This window comes from Artemia franciscana, chromosome 4, assembly GCF_032884065.1.
Source record: "Artemia franciscana chromosome 4, ASM3288406v1, whole genome shotgun sequence".
Classification (NCBI taxonomy): domain Eukaryota; kingdom Metazoa; phylum Arthropoda; class Branchiopoda; order Anostraca; family Artemiidae; genus Artemia; species Artemia franciscana.
Genome location: NC_088866.1, coordinates 1,027,305 through 1,042,752, shown reverse-complemented (window position 1 = coordinate 1,042,752; position 15,448 = coordinate 1,027,305). Strand labels below are relative to the sequence as shown.

Sequence of the window (15,448 nt, the reverse complement as noted above, 5' to 3'; positions counted from 1 at the left end):
GTTTTGATCGGACGGTTATGATTAAAAATAGAGCAGGGGAGTAGGCATAGTTGCCCTCCAATTTTTTGGTTATTTGAAAAAGCAACTAGAACTTTTAAATTTTTTACGAACGTTTTTATTTGTAAAAATATACGTAACTTACGAATTAACTTACGTAACGAACTTCTATATTCGTATGTTTTTATTACGTATATGAGGGAATTCACCCCCTCGTCAGTACCTCGCTCTTTACACTAAAGCTTAAATTTTGTTCCAATTCCTTAAGAATGACCCCTGAATCAAAAAGGCCGTAGAATAAATAGTTGAAATTAATAAAATTACTTTAGCGTAAAGAGCTAGGTATTAGGCGGAGGTGAGCCCCTCATATAAGTTCTGTCTGTTTTAAGTTTTAATGCTGCTCCTTACTTTCAGTTGAAAATTTTTTTCATATTTATTTTGTCATTGTTCTTTAAAAACGCTAAAAAATCCTGCACCCCATTCATGGAAATTTTCCTCTCCCAAGACAAATTCCTCCATTTAAAGTTCCCCCCACATAACCCCCTCCCCTCAAGCCCTCCACCCCCACACCAAAAAATTCCCCTGAAAGCGTCTGTACACTTCCCAATAACCATTACTATATTTGTAAACACTGATCAAAGTTTGTAACTTGCAGCTCCTCCCACGGGGACTGTGGGGGATTAAGTCGTTCCCAAAGACATAGTTATTAGGTTTTTCGGCTTTTTTGAATAAAATGGCTATTTCGGAATTTTGATCTGGTGACTTTGGGGAGAAATTGAGCGTGAGAGGAGGCCTAAGTGTCCTCCAATTTATTTGATCACTTAAAAAGGGCACTAGAACTTTTAATTTCCGTGAGAATAAGCCTTCTCACGATATTCTAGCACCACTTGGTCCATACGATCACCCCTGGGGAAAAGAACAAACAAAAAAACAACAACGAAAAAACAAACAAATAAACACTTATCCGTGATCTGTCTTGTGGCAAAAAATGCAAAATTCCACATTTTTGTTGTTAGGAGCCTGAAACTTCTACTTTATGGTTCTCTGATACGCTGAATCTGATGGTGTGATTTTCGTTAATATTCTATGACTTTTAAGGGGTGTTTCCCAATATTTTCTAAAAAAAGCAAATTTCCTCAGGCTCGTAAATTTCGATGGGTAAGTCTAAACTTAATGAAACTTATATATTTAAAATCAGAATTAAAATTCAATTCTTTTGATGTAACTATTATTATAAAAATTCTGTTTTTTAGAGTTTCAGTTACTATTGAGCCGGTTACCACGAACTGTTTGATAAAAGCACTTTTATTTATTTCACTTGGTTCGCTGTTTTAGTATCTTCCTATTCCTCCGAACCATTTTTTTATTTGTGAAATACTTAATTTTTACTGAGTTTTTTACTGTTTTAAATAGTAGAGTTAAGAGAAAGAGTCAAACTTTAACATAATCTGGGCGTTGATGAGCAAGCAATTTCTTTCACATACGAAGTAATTTCTGTTCGTTTTAAGTTTTAATGTCGCTCCTTACTTTCAGTTAAAATAACTTGTTTGTTTTTTATTTAATTTGCTTCTGAATTTAAATATTGAATTTAAATATTTAATTTTCCTTCATGGAATTTAAATAAGTAAATTTAGTCCTAGTCGCTACTGTCTCCTTCAGTCGGTTCTACTGGGGTATATACTATTATTGCTGAGGCTCTTTGCATAAAATTAAAAATAAAAGTTATTTTTTAACTGAAAGTAAAGAGCGATAATACAACTTAAAACGAACAGAAATTACTCCGTATATGAATGGGGCTGTTCCCTCCTAAACGCCCCGTTCTTTACGCTAAAGTTTGACTCTTTCTCTCAGCTCTACTTTTTAAAACAGTAAAAAACTTTAGCGCAAATGATTTGAAACAAAAGCTTTTAATTGTTTTAAAAAATAGAATTGTGGCAAAGGGTCAAACTTTAGCGTAAAGAGCGAGGGATTGGGGAGGGGACAACCCATTTCATATACGGAGTAATTTCTTTTCGTTTTAAGTTTTAATGTCGCTCCTTACTTTCAGCTCAAAAAATTAGTTTTTTTATTTAATTTCTGAACGTTTTTGAATTAATGCATGTTTGGTTTTGGCTCTCCGCATATAAATTATTAAAATGAAACTTGTCTATTAATTCTTTTTTTGGCTAAATGGCTTTCTCTTAGTTTCGGTCAAATTATTTTGAGAAATAAGGGGTGGAGAAGGAGTTCTAGTTGCCCTCTAATTTTTCGGTTACTTAAAAATGCAACTAGAACTTTTAATTTTTAACGAATGTTTTTATTAGAAAAAATATACATAACTTAAGAATTAACTTACGTAACAAACTTTCATAATCTTATATATTTATTATGTATAAGAGGGGGTTTGTACCCTCGTTAATACCTCGCTCTTTACAATAAATCGTAAGTTTTGTCCCAATTCTTTAAGAATGACCCCTGAATCAGAAAGGCCGTAGAATAAATAGTTGAAATTTCTAAAAATACTTTAGCATAAAGAGCGAGGTATTTATCTCCTCCTAAATACCTCGCTCTTTATGCTAAAGAATTTTTAGAACCCCTCATATTCGTAATAATCTCTGTTCGTTTTAAGTTTCAATGCTACTCCTTCCTTTCATTTGAAAAAAACGTTTTCATGTTTATTTTTCATTTTTTTTTATAGTAATGCTAGAAAATCTTGCGCCCTTTTAATTGAATTTTTCTTCCCCCATGACAGATTCCTCCAAGGAAAGATCCTCCAACATAGTCCCCTCCCCTCAGCCCCAACCCCAAACAAAATAAAATCCCCCTGAAAACGTCTGTACACTTCCCAATAACCATTACTATATGTAAACACTGGTCAAAGTTTGTAGCTTTCAGCCCCTCCCCCAGGGATTGTGGGGGAGTAAGTCATCCCCAAAGACATAGTTATTATGGTTTTCGACTATGTTGAACAAAATGGCTATCTCAAAATTTTGATTCGTTGACTTTGGGAAAAAATGAGCATGGGGGGGCCTAGATGCCCTCCAATGTTTTTGGTCACTTAAAAAGAGCACTAGAACTTTTCATTTCCGTTAGAATGAGCCCTCTTATGACATTCTAGGACCACTTGGTCGATACGATGACCCCTGGGAAAAAAAAACAAAACAAATAAACACGCACCCGTGATTTGTCTTCTGGCAAAAAAAACGAAATTCCACATTTTTGTAGATAGGAGTTTGAAACTTCTACAGTAGGGTTCTCTGATACGCTGAATCTGACGGTTAAGATTCTACGACTTTTAGGGGGTGTTTCCGCCTATTTTCTTAAATAAGGCAAATTTTCTCAGGCTTGTAACTTTTGATGGGTAAGACTAAACTTGATGAAACTTATATATTTAAAATCAACATTAAAATGCGATTCTTTTGATGTAGCTATTGATATCAAAATTCAATTTTTTAGAGTTTTGGTTACTATTGAGCCGGGTCCCTTCTTACTACAGTTCGTTTCCACGAACTGTTTGATTTCTGAACGTTTTTGAATTAATGAAGATTTGATTTCGGTTCACCGTACATGAATAATTAAAACGAAATTTATATATTAATTTTACTTTTTTGTTCAAATGGCTTTCTCACACTTTTGATCGGATTATTTTGAAAAAAAAGGCAAGGAAGGGGGCCTAGTTGCCCTCCAATTTTTTGTTTACTTAAAAAGGCCACTAACTTATAATTTTAATTATGAACATTTTTATTAGTAATAAATATATGTAACTTATAAATTAACTTTTGCAACGAACCTTCTGTATTCGTATATTTTTATTACGTGTATTAGTTGGTTTGCCCTCTCCTCAATACCTTGCTGTTTACACTAAAGTTCAAATTTTGCTTGAATTCTTTAAGAAGGACCCCTGAACCACAAAAGCCGTTTAATTAGAATAAAGAGCTCTTTTGAAAATATTAAAAATACTTTAGTTTAAAGAGCGAGGAATTGAGGAGGGGACGAACCCCCTCATATATGTAATAACTTATGTTCGTTTTAAGTTTTAATGTTGCTCCTTACTTTTGGCTGAAAAAACTTGTATTTATTGAATTTCTCATTGTTGTTTTAAATAATACTGGAAAATCCAGCGCCCCATTCATGGAAATTCTCTTCCCCCATGATAGATTCCTCCATAGAAAAATCCTCTCACGTAAGCCCCGACCCCCCCCCTCCACCATCAGAAAAAACACCCCTGAAAACGTCATTATACTTCTTCAATAGCCAATACTATATATAAACAATGGGCAAAGTTCATCATTTGTAGCCCTTCCTCTGGGGACTGCGAGGGACTAAGTCGTCCTCATAGACATATTTATTAGGTTTTCAACTATGCTCAACAAAATGCCCATGTTAAAATTTTGATCCGGTGACTTTGGGAAAATAAATGAGCGTGGTAGGGGGCCTAGTTGCCCTCTAATTCTTTGGGTCGCTCAAAAAGGGTGCTGGAACTTTTAATTTCCGTTTGAATGAGCCCTTTTGCGACATTCTAGGACCACTGGTTCGATCACCCCTGGAAAAACAAAACAAAAAAAAACAAACAAACACCCATCCGTGATCTTTCTTCTGGCGAAAAATGCGAAATTCCGCAAAACCTTCCACAGCTTGAAACCTCTACAGTAGAGAATTCTGAAATGCTGAATGTAATTTTGTAGTTTTCATTAAGATTCTATGACTTTTAGGGGGTGTTTTCCCCTATTTTAGAAAATAAGACTTTGATTTTTCCATTAAAGAACAAACTTACTATACAAAAAAAAAATGTAAAATGATGTAAATATGTTTATTACAGGTATAGCAACAATTATAAATAGTCAACAGGTAGCTTAACAGGCAGCGATTCCAAAATTCCCCGGAGTACATGTAAAAGTAAGTGATCTGAACCGTGTGGTCGTGATGATACTGGAGACCACTGTAAGGGTTTGGGTAACTGTGCGAATCAAGCTGAAGCCTACCCTCGCCAGTTTTTCAGTTAATTCTTGCGAACTTTCAATTTCTGCAACAATCCCTTGGTCTGCTCTGTAAGAAAACATAGTAAATAATTAAACGAATATGATTTTGAAAAATGTGTATTTATGATTCTTATCTAAAATAGTACATACAGTTTAAGAGGTTTGAAGTCCAAGATCCAACAGTGTGCAATAGAAGACAAATGACTTAACTTAGGTGATATTTATTCCAATTAAAATCACTATTAACATTTGTGTGACAATTTCACACAATCTGTGTTATCCTTGTATCAATTTCCCTTCAAATTTGACCTTTTTTTCGAATGATCTTAAATAACGTTTACATTTTTACTGCTTTAGACAAGTTTATGTTATAAGAAAACAAACTTTCTAGACAATTAAACATACGCAAAAGGAATAAACTTGATTAGGTTTTTAGTATAATCAATTAATATGGTTTATTGATTTAAATATTAAAAGTTCGGAAGTAATTTTTAAATGATGATAAGAACTTCCATGATCATTTAAAATAAACAGAAGGTATCCCCTTAAATCTTTCCTCATATTCTACATTATTCATCATATTCTACATATTCTACTACATTCTCATATTCGTGGACGACCTACTCTTTGTTTTGCCTGAGACTGGTGAATGAAAAGGACGATCTTTGACAATCTGTCATCTTCTTTCCGCAGAGAATTTCCAAGCCGTCTCAACCTTTCTCTCAGTGTAGTCTAGAACATTAGATAGAACCACATTTCCTGTTCAGCTTACCGTTTGAGATACGGTCAGTCAAGGGTACCTAAGAAAAAAAAGACGTTGGCAATTTCTCTAAGAAACATTAAGAAAATCCGTCTCCAACTTTCAGAGTACCCACTCTGAAATCCGTCTCCAACTTTCAGAGTACCCACGCTTCAAAAACATACTTGAGCACTATCGTCATTTTAGCTTTCAATAGCTTCACTTGGCTTCACTTGGTTCGCTGTTTTAGTATCTTCCTATTCCTCCGAACTATTTTTTTTATTTGTGAAATACTTAATTTTTACTTAGTTTTTTACTGTTTTAAATAGTAGAGTTAAGAGAAAGAGTCAAACTTTAACATAAAGAGCGGGGCGTTGATGAGCAAGCAATTTCTTTCACATACGAAGTAATTTCTGTTCGTTTTAAGTTTTAATGTCGCTCCTTACTTTCAGTTAAAATAACTTGTTTGTTTTCTATTTAATTTGCTTCTGAAGCCATAAGTAAATTTAGTCCTAGTCGCTACTGTCTCCTTCAGTCGGTTCTACTGGGGTATATACTATTATTGCTGAGGCTCTTTGCATAAAATTAAAAATAAAAGTTATTTTTTAACTGAAAGTAAAGAGCGATAATACAACTTAAAACGAACAGAAATTACTCCGTATATGACTGGGGCTGTTCCCTCCTCAACGCCCCGTTCTTTACGCTAAAGTTTGACTCTTTCTCTCAACTCTACTTTTTAAAACAGTAAAAAACTTTAGCGCAAAGAGCGGGGCGTTGAGGAGGGAACAGCCCCTTTCATATACAGATTAATTTCTGTTCGTTTTAAGTATTAATATCGCTCCTTACTTTCAGTTAAAAAAACTAATTTTTTTACATTTAATTTCTGAACCTTTTTAAATTAAGGCGTGTTTTTGAATTTGCCTCTCCGCAAATGAATAAATAAAACTAAATTTGCTTATTAATTTATTTTATGGCTAAATGGCTTCCTCATAGTTTTGATCGGACGATTATGATAAAAAAAAAGAGCGGAGGAGTAGGCATAGTTGCCCACCAATTTTTTGGTTATTTGAAAAAGCAACTAGAACTTTAAATTTTTACGAACGTTTTTATTAGTAAAAATATACGTAACTTACGAATTAGCTTACGTAACGTACTTCTATATTCGTATGTTTTTATTACGTATATGAGGGGGTTCACCACCTTGTCAATACCTCACTCTTTACTCTAAGGCTTAAACTTTGTCCCAATTCCTTAAGAATGACCCCTGAATCACAAAGGCTGTAGAATAAATAGTTGAAATTAATAAAGTTACTTTAGCGTAAAGAGCGAGGTATTAGGAGGAGGTGAACCCCTCATGTGCGTAATAAATTCTGTTCGGTTTAAGTTTTAATGCTGCTCCTTACTATCAGTTGAAAAAACTTTTTCATTTTTATTTTTTCCATCGTTCTTTTAAAAAATGCTAAGAAATCCTGCACCCCCTTCATGGAAATTTTCTTCCCCCAAGACAAATTCCTCCATGGAAAGATCCCCCGCATAACCCCCTCCCCTCAAACCCTCCGCAACCAAACAAATCTCCCCGAAAGCGTCAGTACATTTCCCAATAACCGTTACTATGTGTAAGCACTGGTCAAAGTTAGTAACTTGCAGCCCCTCCCACGGAGACTGTGGAGGAATAAGTCTTCCCCAAAGACAGAGTTATTAGGTTTTTTGACTATGTTGAATAAAATGGCTATCTCAGAATTTGATCCGGTAACTTTGGGAAAAAATGAGCGTGGTAAGGGGGCCTGGGTGCCCTCCAATTTTATGGTCACTTTAAAAGGGCACTAGAACTTTTAATTACCGTTAGAATGAGCTCTCACACAATATTTTAGGACCAATGGGTTGATACGATCACCTCTGGAAAAAAACAACAACAACAAAAAAAAGATAAACAAATAAACACGCATCCGAGATCTGTCTTGTGGAAAAAAAAAAAGCAAAATTCCACATTTTTGTAGATAGATGCTTGAAACTTCTACTGTAGGGTTTTCTGATATGCTGAATCTGATGGTGTGATTTCCGTTAAGATTCTGTGACTGCTAAGGTGTGTTCCCCCTATTTTCTAAAATAAATAAAATTTTCTCAAGGTTCGTAACGTTTGATGGGTAAGTCTAAACGTAACAAAACCTATATAATTAAAATCAGCATCAAAAAATAATTCTTTTGATGTAACTATTGTTATAAAAATTCCGTTTTTTAGAGTTCCGGTTACTATTGAGCTGGGTCGCTCCTTACTACAGTTCGTTACCACGAACTGTTTGATGAACAACTATCATTCTACAATTAATAAATTCCTAACATAAACAAGATCTAGCAGGAACATTGGAACTATTGAGAAAATAATAGGAAAAATATGAAAAAAGACTGAAAAAAAAAATAACAGATCTATCCCAAATTCATTGGTCAACCCAAGTAAAAATACAAATTGTACAATATTGCCATACTTCCATAGACACAGTGTACTTTACAGAAGAGTAACCTTTAAAAATGGAAAGTTTGTAGGTTTTCTAATTCTGGGATACCCAATCCTAATGTCTTTTGATCCTAACCTTGGTAGTACTTTTTACAGTCCTCTTGGAAATCTTACATTGACTGAATCCGTCAACAGTTGGGGAAAAGTTTGTATAAAATTGTCCCAAAGAAATGTTTATAATGCTGATTCTATTACTTCCACGCTCCTGAATTCCCGGGTCATTTCTTCTTTTGAGAATGCAACCATAATTAACACGATAAATTTGCTACCATAGTCCCTTTGAGAGGGAGCTTGAAAAGTAAAACTGTGCATATTTTGATTTTTTTAGGATAAATAAAGTTATTTTCTTATTTTTCTCTTCAAGTTCTTTAAAATTTCTAAGCTGATAGGGTTTCAGATTGAATAAAAGTTTGACTTTTCATGTTTATACTAACTTCGACTATATGCTTCGCCATTTAATTTTTTGACATACTCATAAGCATAAGCATATGTAAGCAGAAGATCATATCAAACTGCTCATTGTTCAAAACCTATTCAAACTGTTCAGAACTCGAGCTAAGGGACGACTTGGCTGAATAGTAACCAAAACTCTGAAAAACCAGAATTTTAATACCAATGGATCTATGAAAATAATTGAATATTTATTCTCATTCTGAATATATAAAGTTACAAAAGTTTAATGTTACCGATCGAAAGTTACAAGCCTGAGTGTTTGACCAATAATCTAAAAGGAGAGGAACACCCAGAAAAAGGCAACCAGTCTTATTAAAATCATGCCATCGGATATCTAGGATCAGGGCTCATATCGAGATCTGATATCACAAACCCTATCTCAAATAGGGCGAGGGGGAGGGGTCTCAGATTTTAAGAAAGTTGAGTTTTCCTTCAATTTAGTAGGGTTTATAACTAATTCCACCCATGGCTTGCCCAAAGCCTGGAAATAACCCTTTTCCATCATGAGGCATACTGAAGCCAACCTTCAACCAAATATTACATCCCCAGCGAAAAATAACTTTTTTTATTCCTTTTTTTCTCGCGAGATTTCTGACTTAGTCTCATGGTTTTTGCCACTTCATGGTGTGAAAACTGCTGCTACAAATAGATAAATTGCAACTTCTGCAAAGTTCTGTAGTTTAACCAGCCATATATAAGCTGTCTTTTGATCCTAATCTTGGTAGTACTTTTTAGAGTCCTCTTGGAAATCTTACATTGACTGAACCAGTCAACAGTTGGGGAAAAGGTTGCACAGAATCGTCCAAAAGGAAAAGGTTATAATGTTGATTCTGCCTCCATGCTCCTGAATTCCCGAGTCATTTCTTGTATTGACGATGCAACCCTAATTAACACGATAAAATGGCTACCATAGTCACTTAGGGAAGATATTAAACTTGAAAAGTAAAACCGTGCATATTTGATTTTTTGATAAATAAAGACATTTTCTTATTCTTCCTTTCAAGTACTTGAAAATCTCCAAACTGATAGAATTTCAGATTCAATGAAAGCTTGACTTTTCATATTTATACAAACTTCAACTATATGCTTGGCCATTTGCGTTTTGTCATACTCTGAATTAGGAAGCATAAGCATATGTAAGCAGAATATCAAACTGCTCATGGTTCAGAACCTGCTCAAACTGTTCAGAACTCTAGCTAAGGAAGGATTTGGCTGAATAGTAACCAAAACTCTGAAAAACCAGAATTTTAATACCAATGGATCTATGAAAATAATTGAATATTTATTCTCATTCTGAATATATAAAGTTACAAAAGTTTAATGTTACCGATCGAAAGTTACAAGCCTGAGTGTTTGACCAATAATCTAAAAGGAGAGGAACACCCATAAAAAGTCAGCCGGTCTTAATAAAACCACACAATTGGATTCAGCGTACCAGAGAGCACTAAATGCGTAGTTTTTCATTTTTTGGCAGAAAAAAGACTACGGATACTTCCTTTTTTTCGATTTTTTTTTGTCATTTTCCCCAGGTGTGATCATATCAAACCAGTGACCCTGGAAAATCAACAGAGCCTTTTCTAAGTCATTAAGTGATTGGGGGATAATCAGCACCCCTCTCTTGCCAATGATTTCCTGAATGACATACGAACAAAACTTAGAGATAGCCATTTGATTAACCATAGTTGAGAAGTCCAATAGCAATGCCTTTGGAGGTGACATTGCCCAAATAGTCCCATGGCCTGTTGCATCTTAAAGAGAAGTTCTTTTAAAAGAACTTTAAGACTTTAGGTAGGAGGGATTAGGATTTCAGAGTGCACTAAATGGGGTGTTTTTCATTTTTTGGCAGAAAAAAGACCACGGATGCTTGCTTTTTTTTCCAGGAGTGATCATATCAAACCAGTGACCCTGAAAAATCAGCAGAGAATCAACAGAGCCTTTTGTAAGCTATCAAACGATTGGGGGATAATTAGTTCCCCTCCCACGCCAATTATTTCCTGAATGACATACGAAAAAAACTTAGAGATAGCCATTTGATCAAGCATAGTTGAGAAGTCCAATAACAATGCCTTTAGAGGTGACAGGGCCCACATAGTTCTATGGCCCGTTGCATTTTAAAGAGAAAATAGCGACGAAGACCACACTGCCTTTCCATAACAAACAAATACAACGTAGAAACAATAGGGAAAGTTTTTTCCAAGACAATGGAAATTATTTATGTAGATATTTCGGCCCTATGTCCAAGGGCCGTCTTCAGCTCAATACAATACTATATATATATATAAAAAGAACTTACATCAAATTGTGAGAATTAAAACTGAATATAAAAACACTAATTAAAACAATTTTTTTTAAAAATATAGCCCTAGCATCCTTACTTCAGCGAAGTTCAACCAGGACTGGCGAAAAGAATGAAATGAAGAAATATAAACTCATTCAAACTAAAGAGAATAAAATGATTAGATGCAATTTCTTAAAGCTAATCTTGCTTGTTTAGCAGCCTGTCTCAAAGGCCTTTTCGTAGTTGGTTCAGTACTATTATAAATTGGTTTAGTAAAATATTTTGTTAGATCATTTTTAATTAAATTTGAGTATAAAGAATTTAGTGAGTATTCTCCCAAGTCCCTGTTCAAAGAAATATTTTTATTTATTTTGAGATTAATTTCAATTGATTCTCGAACCACCTGTTTTATTCCCAAATCATTACTAATGAGTGAAGAGTTTTCAAAAAGTATCATGTGGGACGGATTATTAAATATATGCCAACCTAGAGCAGAATCAAAGGAATTGTTGGAACCATTTGAAATTAAGGCCTTGTCTATGTCATTTTTATGCTGTTGTAACCTTTTGTCTAGATTCTGATGGGTCCTGCCGACATAGTATTTTCCGCAATCACAGGGTATTTGATAGACCCCTCTTTGGCGAGTAACTGGGGTCTTATCTTTACCCGAATTTAAGAAATTGATGATTTTAAAATTATTAGTAAAAACTACGTACAGATTATTTTTTGTGCAAATATTTTTTAATTTTGTTGTAATCTTTGGGATATACGGAAGATAGACAATATTTGAGGGCTTATCAATAGCCTCACATTGTGAAGTATCTTCTTCGATTTTACAAGAATGTCTTTTTATTCTACGGCTAATTATTTTATTTACAAAAGGAATGGGGTATCCATTACCAAAAAGAATATCTCTGATAAAATTTATTTCTGCATTTATATATGAATGGGAGCAAATATTTAGGGCACGATCAATGAGGGAAATTACAACTGCTCTTTTAACTTGTGGGGGGTGATTTGAATTAAAGTGAAGATATCTATTGTTTTGTGTTGGCTTTCGATATATAGTAAAATCCAGTTCATCAGCCTTACGAATAATTAATACATCTAAAAACGGTAGTTTATTTTCAATTTCAACTTCAAGGGTGAACTGCAAATTTCGGTCATAAGTGTTAAGATGATCTAAGAAGCCCCGAAGTTCAGCTTCCCCATAATTCCAAAGTGAAATTACGTCATCCATATAACGACCCCAATAGATTTGTACAAAATTAAAAAAAAAACATAACAAAATTTGTTTGTTATGGAAAGGCAGTGTGGTCTTCGTCGCTATTTTCGTCTAGCTTATGGGGAGCAGTTGACCTATGATATCTTTTATTTTATTAGTCTAGGTAAAAAACATGCTAATATTATCAATCGAAAAAAATTTTTAGAATCCTGTAGAAAGGAAAACCTTATTCCCAAGTCTTTAAGATATAAATTACATTTAAATACCCGAAAAGAAGCGCAATTTGCCCATACTCTACAGTTAAAAACCCTAGTCCATATTATTAAGGACAAAAAACAGAAACGACATATTATTTCTTCAGAGAGAAAATCGTTGGAAACTTTTTTGCTGGAAAACCTGTCCACCGTTGATTTTGCTCAAGTTGTTAGATTAGAAAGGAATTTGTTTAGCCACGATTTTCGCTTGTCCAAGGAACGCCTCTATAAAAAATTAGAGGGCTTACGAAATGAATCTTCGATGAGAAACCGTATTTATTCTCCAAGATTCACTCCTGGGCCTGCTATCGTTAACCTCTCTTCTAAAACATTGGAACCCCAGGAAATCGAAACACTAGAAAAAGGTCCAAAATTTTCTTTTCTACCGAAACAGGTTCCTGTGGCAGATATAGTTTCCTCTCTAGAGTCCGCTTTGCATAAACACTATCCTTCTGTCTCTAACCCGGATGAAGTTAGATCTGGTCTAATAAATATCCTCTATAATAGCCAAAAAAAGTTTAAGCCTCCTACTAATTCCACACCGGAAAATTTGCATGACATAAAAATACTATCTAATCTCCGAAAAGATCCTTCTATTATAATAACTAAAGCAGACAAAAGCAATTCACTTGTTGTCATGAATACAACAGACTATGACAACAAAATTTTTTCGCATTTAAATGACACAATTACATATCAAACAATAACTCATGATCCTACTGATCAGTTGACTAATAATATTATAAATGAATTAAAGCAGCTAAAACAAAATGGTAAAATCACCCCACAACTATACAATAAATTTTTTCCCCGTGGTAGTTTCTGTCCTAAACTCTACGGTTTACCAAAAATACATAAACAGGGTATTCCCTTAAGACCTATTGTAGCTTGTACTAAAGCTCCCGCTGCCAATATTGGAAAATGGCTTTGTGCAGCTTTCAAACCTTTATTGTATTCTCAAAATTCCTATATTCATAACTCGGCAGATTTGATTAAAAAACTTAGCAACACAAGTATTTCAGAAAACACAATAGTTAGTAGTTTCGACATTGTTTCCATGTATACAAATATAGATGTAACTATTTCAGAAGAATTATTAAAAAACAAAATAGAAGAAAATTACCACTTGATCGAGACTTCAGCGACAGGAATTGATTGTGAAGTTTTAATGACTCTTGTTAAAATTTGTAATAAGTTTTCTATGTATTTTCAATTTCGCGATTCTTTTTATCAGCAAGAAATGGATTACCCATGGGGGCACCTTTATCCGGGCTACTAGCAAATATTTACGTCGAAAATCTTGAGAATTGGGCATTGAATTCTTATTTTCTAAAACATGTCTATTGGGGTCGTTATATGGATGACGTAATTTCACTTTGGAATTATGGGGAAGCTGAACTTCGGGGCTTCTTAGATCATCTTAACACTTATGACCGAAATTTGCAGTTCACCCTTGAAGTTGAAATTGAAAATAAACTACCGTTTTTAGATGTATTAATTATTCGTAAAGCTGATGAACTGGATTTTACTATATATCGAAAGCCAACACAAAACAATAGATATCTTCACTTTAATTCAAATCACCCCCCACAAGTTAAAAGAGCAGTTGTAATTTCCCTCATTGATCGTGCCCTAAATATTTGCTCCCATTCATATATAAATGCAGAAATAAATTTTATCAGAGATATTCTTTTTGGTAATGGATACCCCATTCCTTTTGTAAATAAAATAATTAGCCGTAGAATAAAAAGACATTCTTGTAAAATCGAAGAAGATACTTCACAATGTGAGGCTATTGATAAGCCCTCAAATATTGTCTATCTTCCGTATATCCCAAAGATTATAACAAAATTAAAAAATATTTGCACAAAAAATAATCTGTGCGTAGTTTTTACTAATAATTTTAAAATCATCAATTTCTTAAATTCGGGTAAAGATAAGACCCCAGTTACTCGCCAAAGAGGGGTCTATCAAATACCCTGTGATTGCGGAAAATACTATGTCGGCAGGACCCATCAGAATCTAGACAAAAGGTTACAACAGCATAAAAATGACATAGACAAGGCCTTAATTTCAAATGGTTCCAACAATTCCTTTGATTCTGCTCTAGGTTGGCATATATTTAATAATCCGTCCCACATGATACTTTTTGAAAACTCTTCACTCATTAGTAATGATTTGGGAATAAAACAGGTGGTTCGAGAATCAATTGAAATTAATCTCAAAATAAATAAAAATATTTCTTTGAACAGGGACTTGGGAGAATACTCAGTAAATTCTTTATACTCAAATTTAATTAAAAATGATCTAACAAAATATTTTACTAAACCAATTTATAATAGTACTGAACCAACTACGAAAAGGCCTTTGAGACAGGCTGCTAAACAAGCAAGATTAGCTTTAAGAAATTGCATCTAATCATTTTATTCTCTTTAGTTTGAATGAGTTTATATTTCTTCATTTCATTCTTTTCGCCAGTCCTGGTTGAACTTCGCTGAAGTAAGGATGCTAGGGCTATATTTTTAAAAAAAATTGTTTTAATAAGTGTTTTTATATTCAGTTTTAATTCTCACAATTTGATGTAAGTTCTTTTATATATATATATAGTATTGTATTGTGCTGAAGACGGCCCTTGGACATAGGGCCGAAATATCTACATAAATAATTTCCATTGTCTTGGAAAAAACTTTCCCTATTGTTTCTACGTTGTATTTGTTTGTTATTTTAAAGAGAAGTCCTTTAAAAAAAATTAAGACTTTATAAAGCAGGGATTAAGGATGGAGGGTTAAGAATGGGGTAGTCTCCATATCCCTTTTAATTTTTTAGTTTTAAGTTCTTATAACTGATAAGTGCCTGAGTTATCAAACATCTTTGGTTCTCAGTTTTGTAGATTATGAGCAACCGTTCGATTGTGTTAATACAGGAGCTTTAGCGAAGATCTTACCCTTGTAGGGTATACGATATACCATACAAGGATATGACCTTCTCTTGGTTTCGTATTAATTCAGGAGTTAAGCAGGGTTGTGTTTTAT

At 33.9% G+C, this 15,448-nt stretch overlaps 2 protein-coding genes across 8 annotated transcripts in view; one reads left to right on the top strand and one right to left on the bottom strand.

Moving 5' to 3' along the window:
- LOC136025840 (uncharacterized) overlaps positions 1–15,448 on the top strand; it is a 151,500-nt gene that overhangs the window by 22,906 nt on the left and 113,146 nt on the right. The window lies entirely within an intron of this gene.
- LOC136025838 (uncharacterized) overlaps positions 4,773–15,448 on the bottom strand; it is a 50,731-nt gene continuing 40,055 nt past the window's right edge. For all 4 annotated transcript variants that reach the window (XM_065701842.1, XM_065701841.1, XM_065701839.1 and 1 more), the window contains one exon: positions 4,773–5,022. In XM_065701842.1, the coding sequence (XP_065557914.1) occupies positions 4,830–5,022 (193 nt within the window). In that variant the 3' untranslated portion in view covers positions 4,773–4,829. The remainder of the gene's footprint in view (positions 5,023–15,448) is intronic.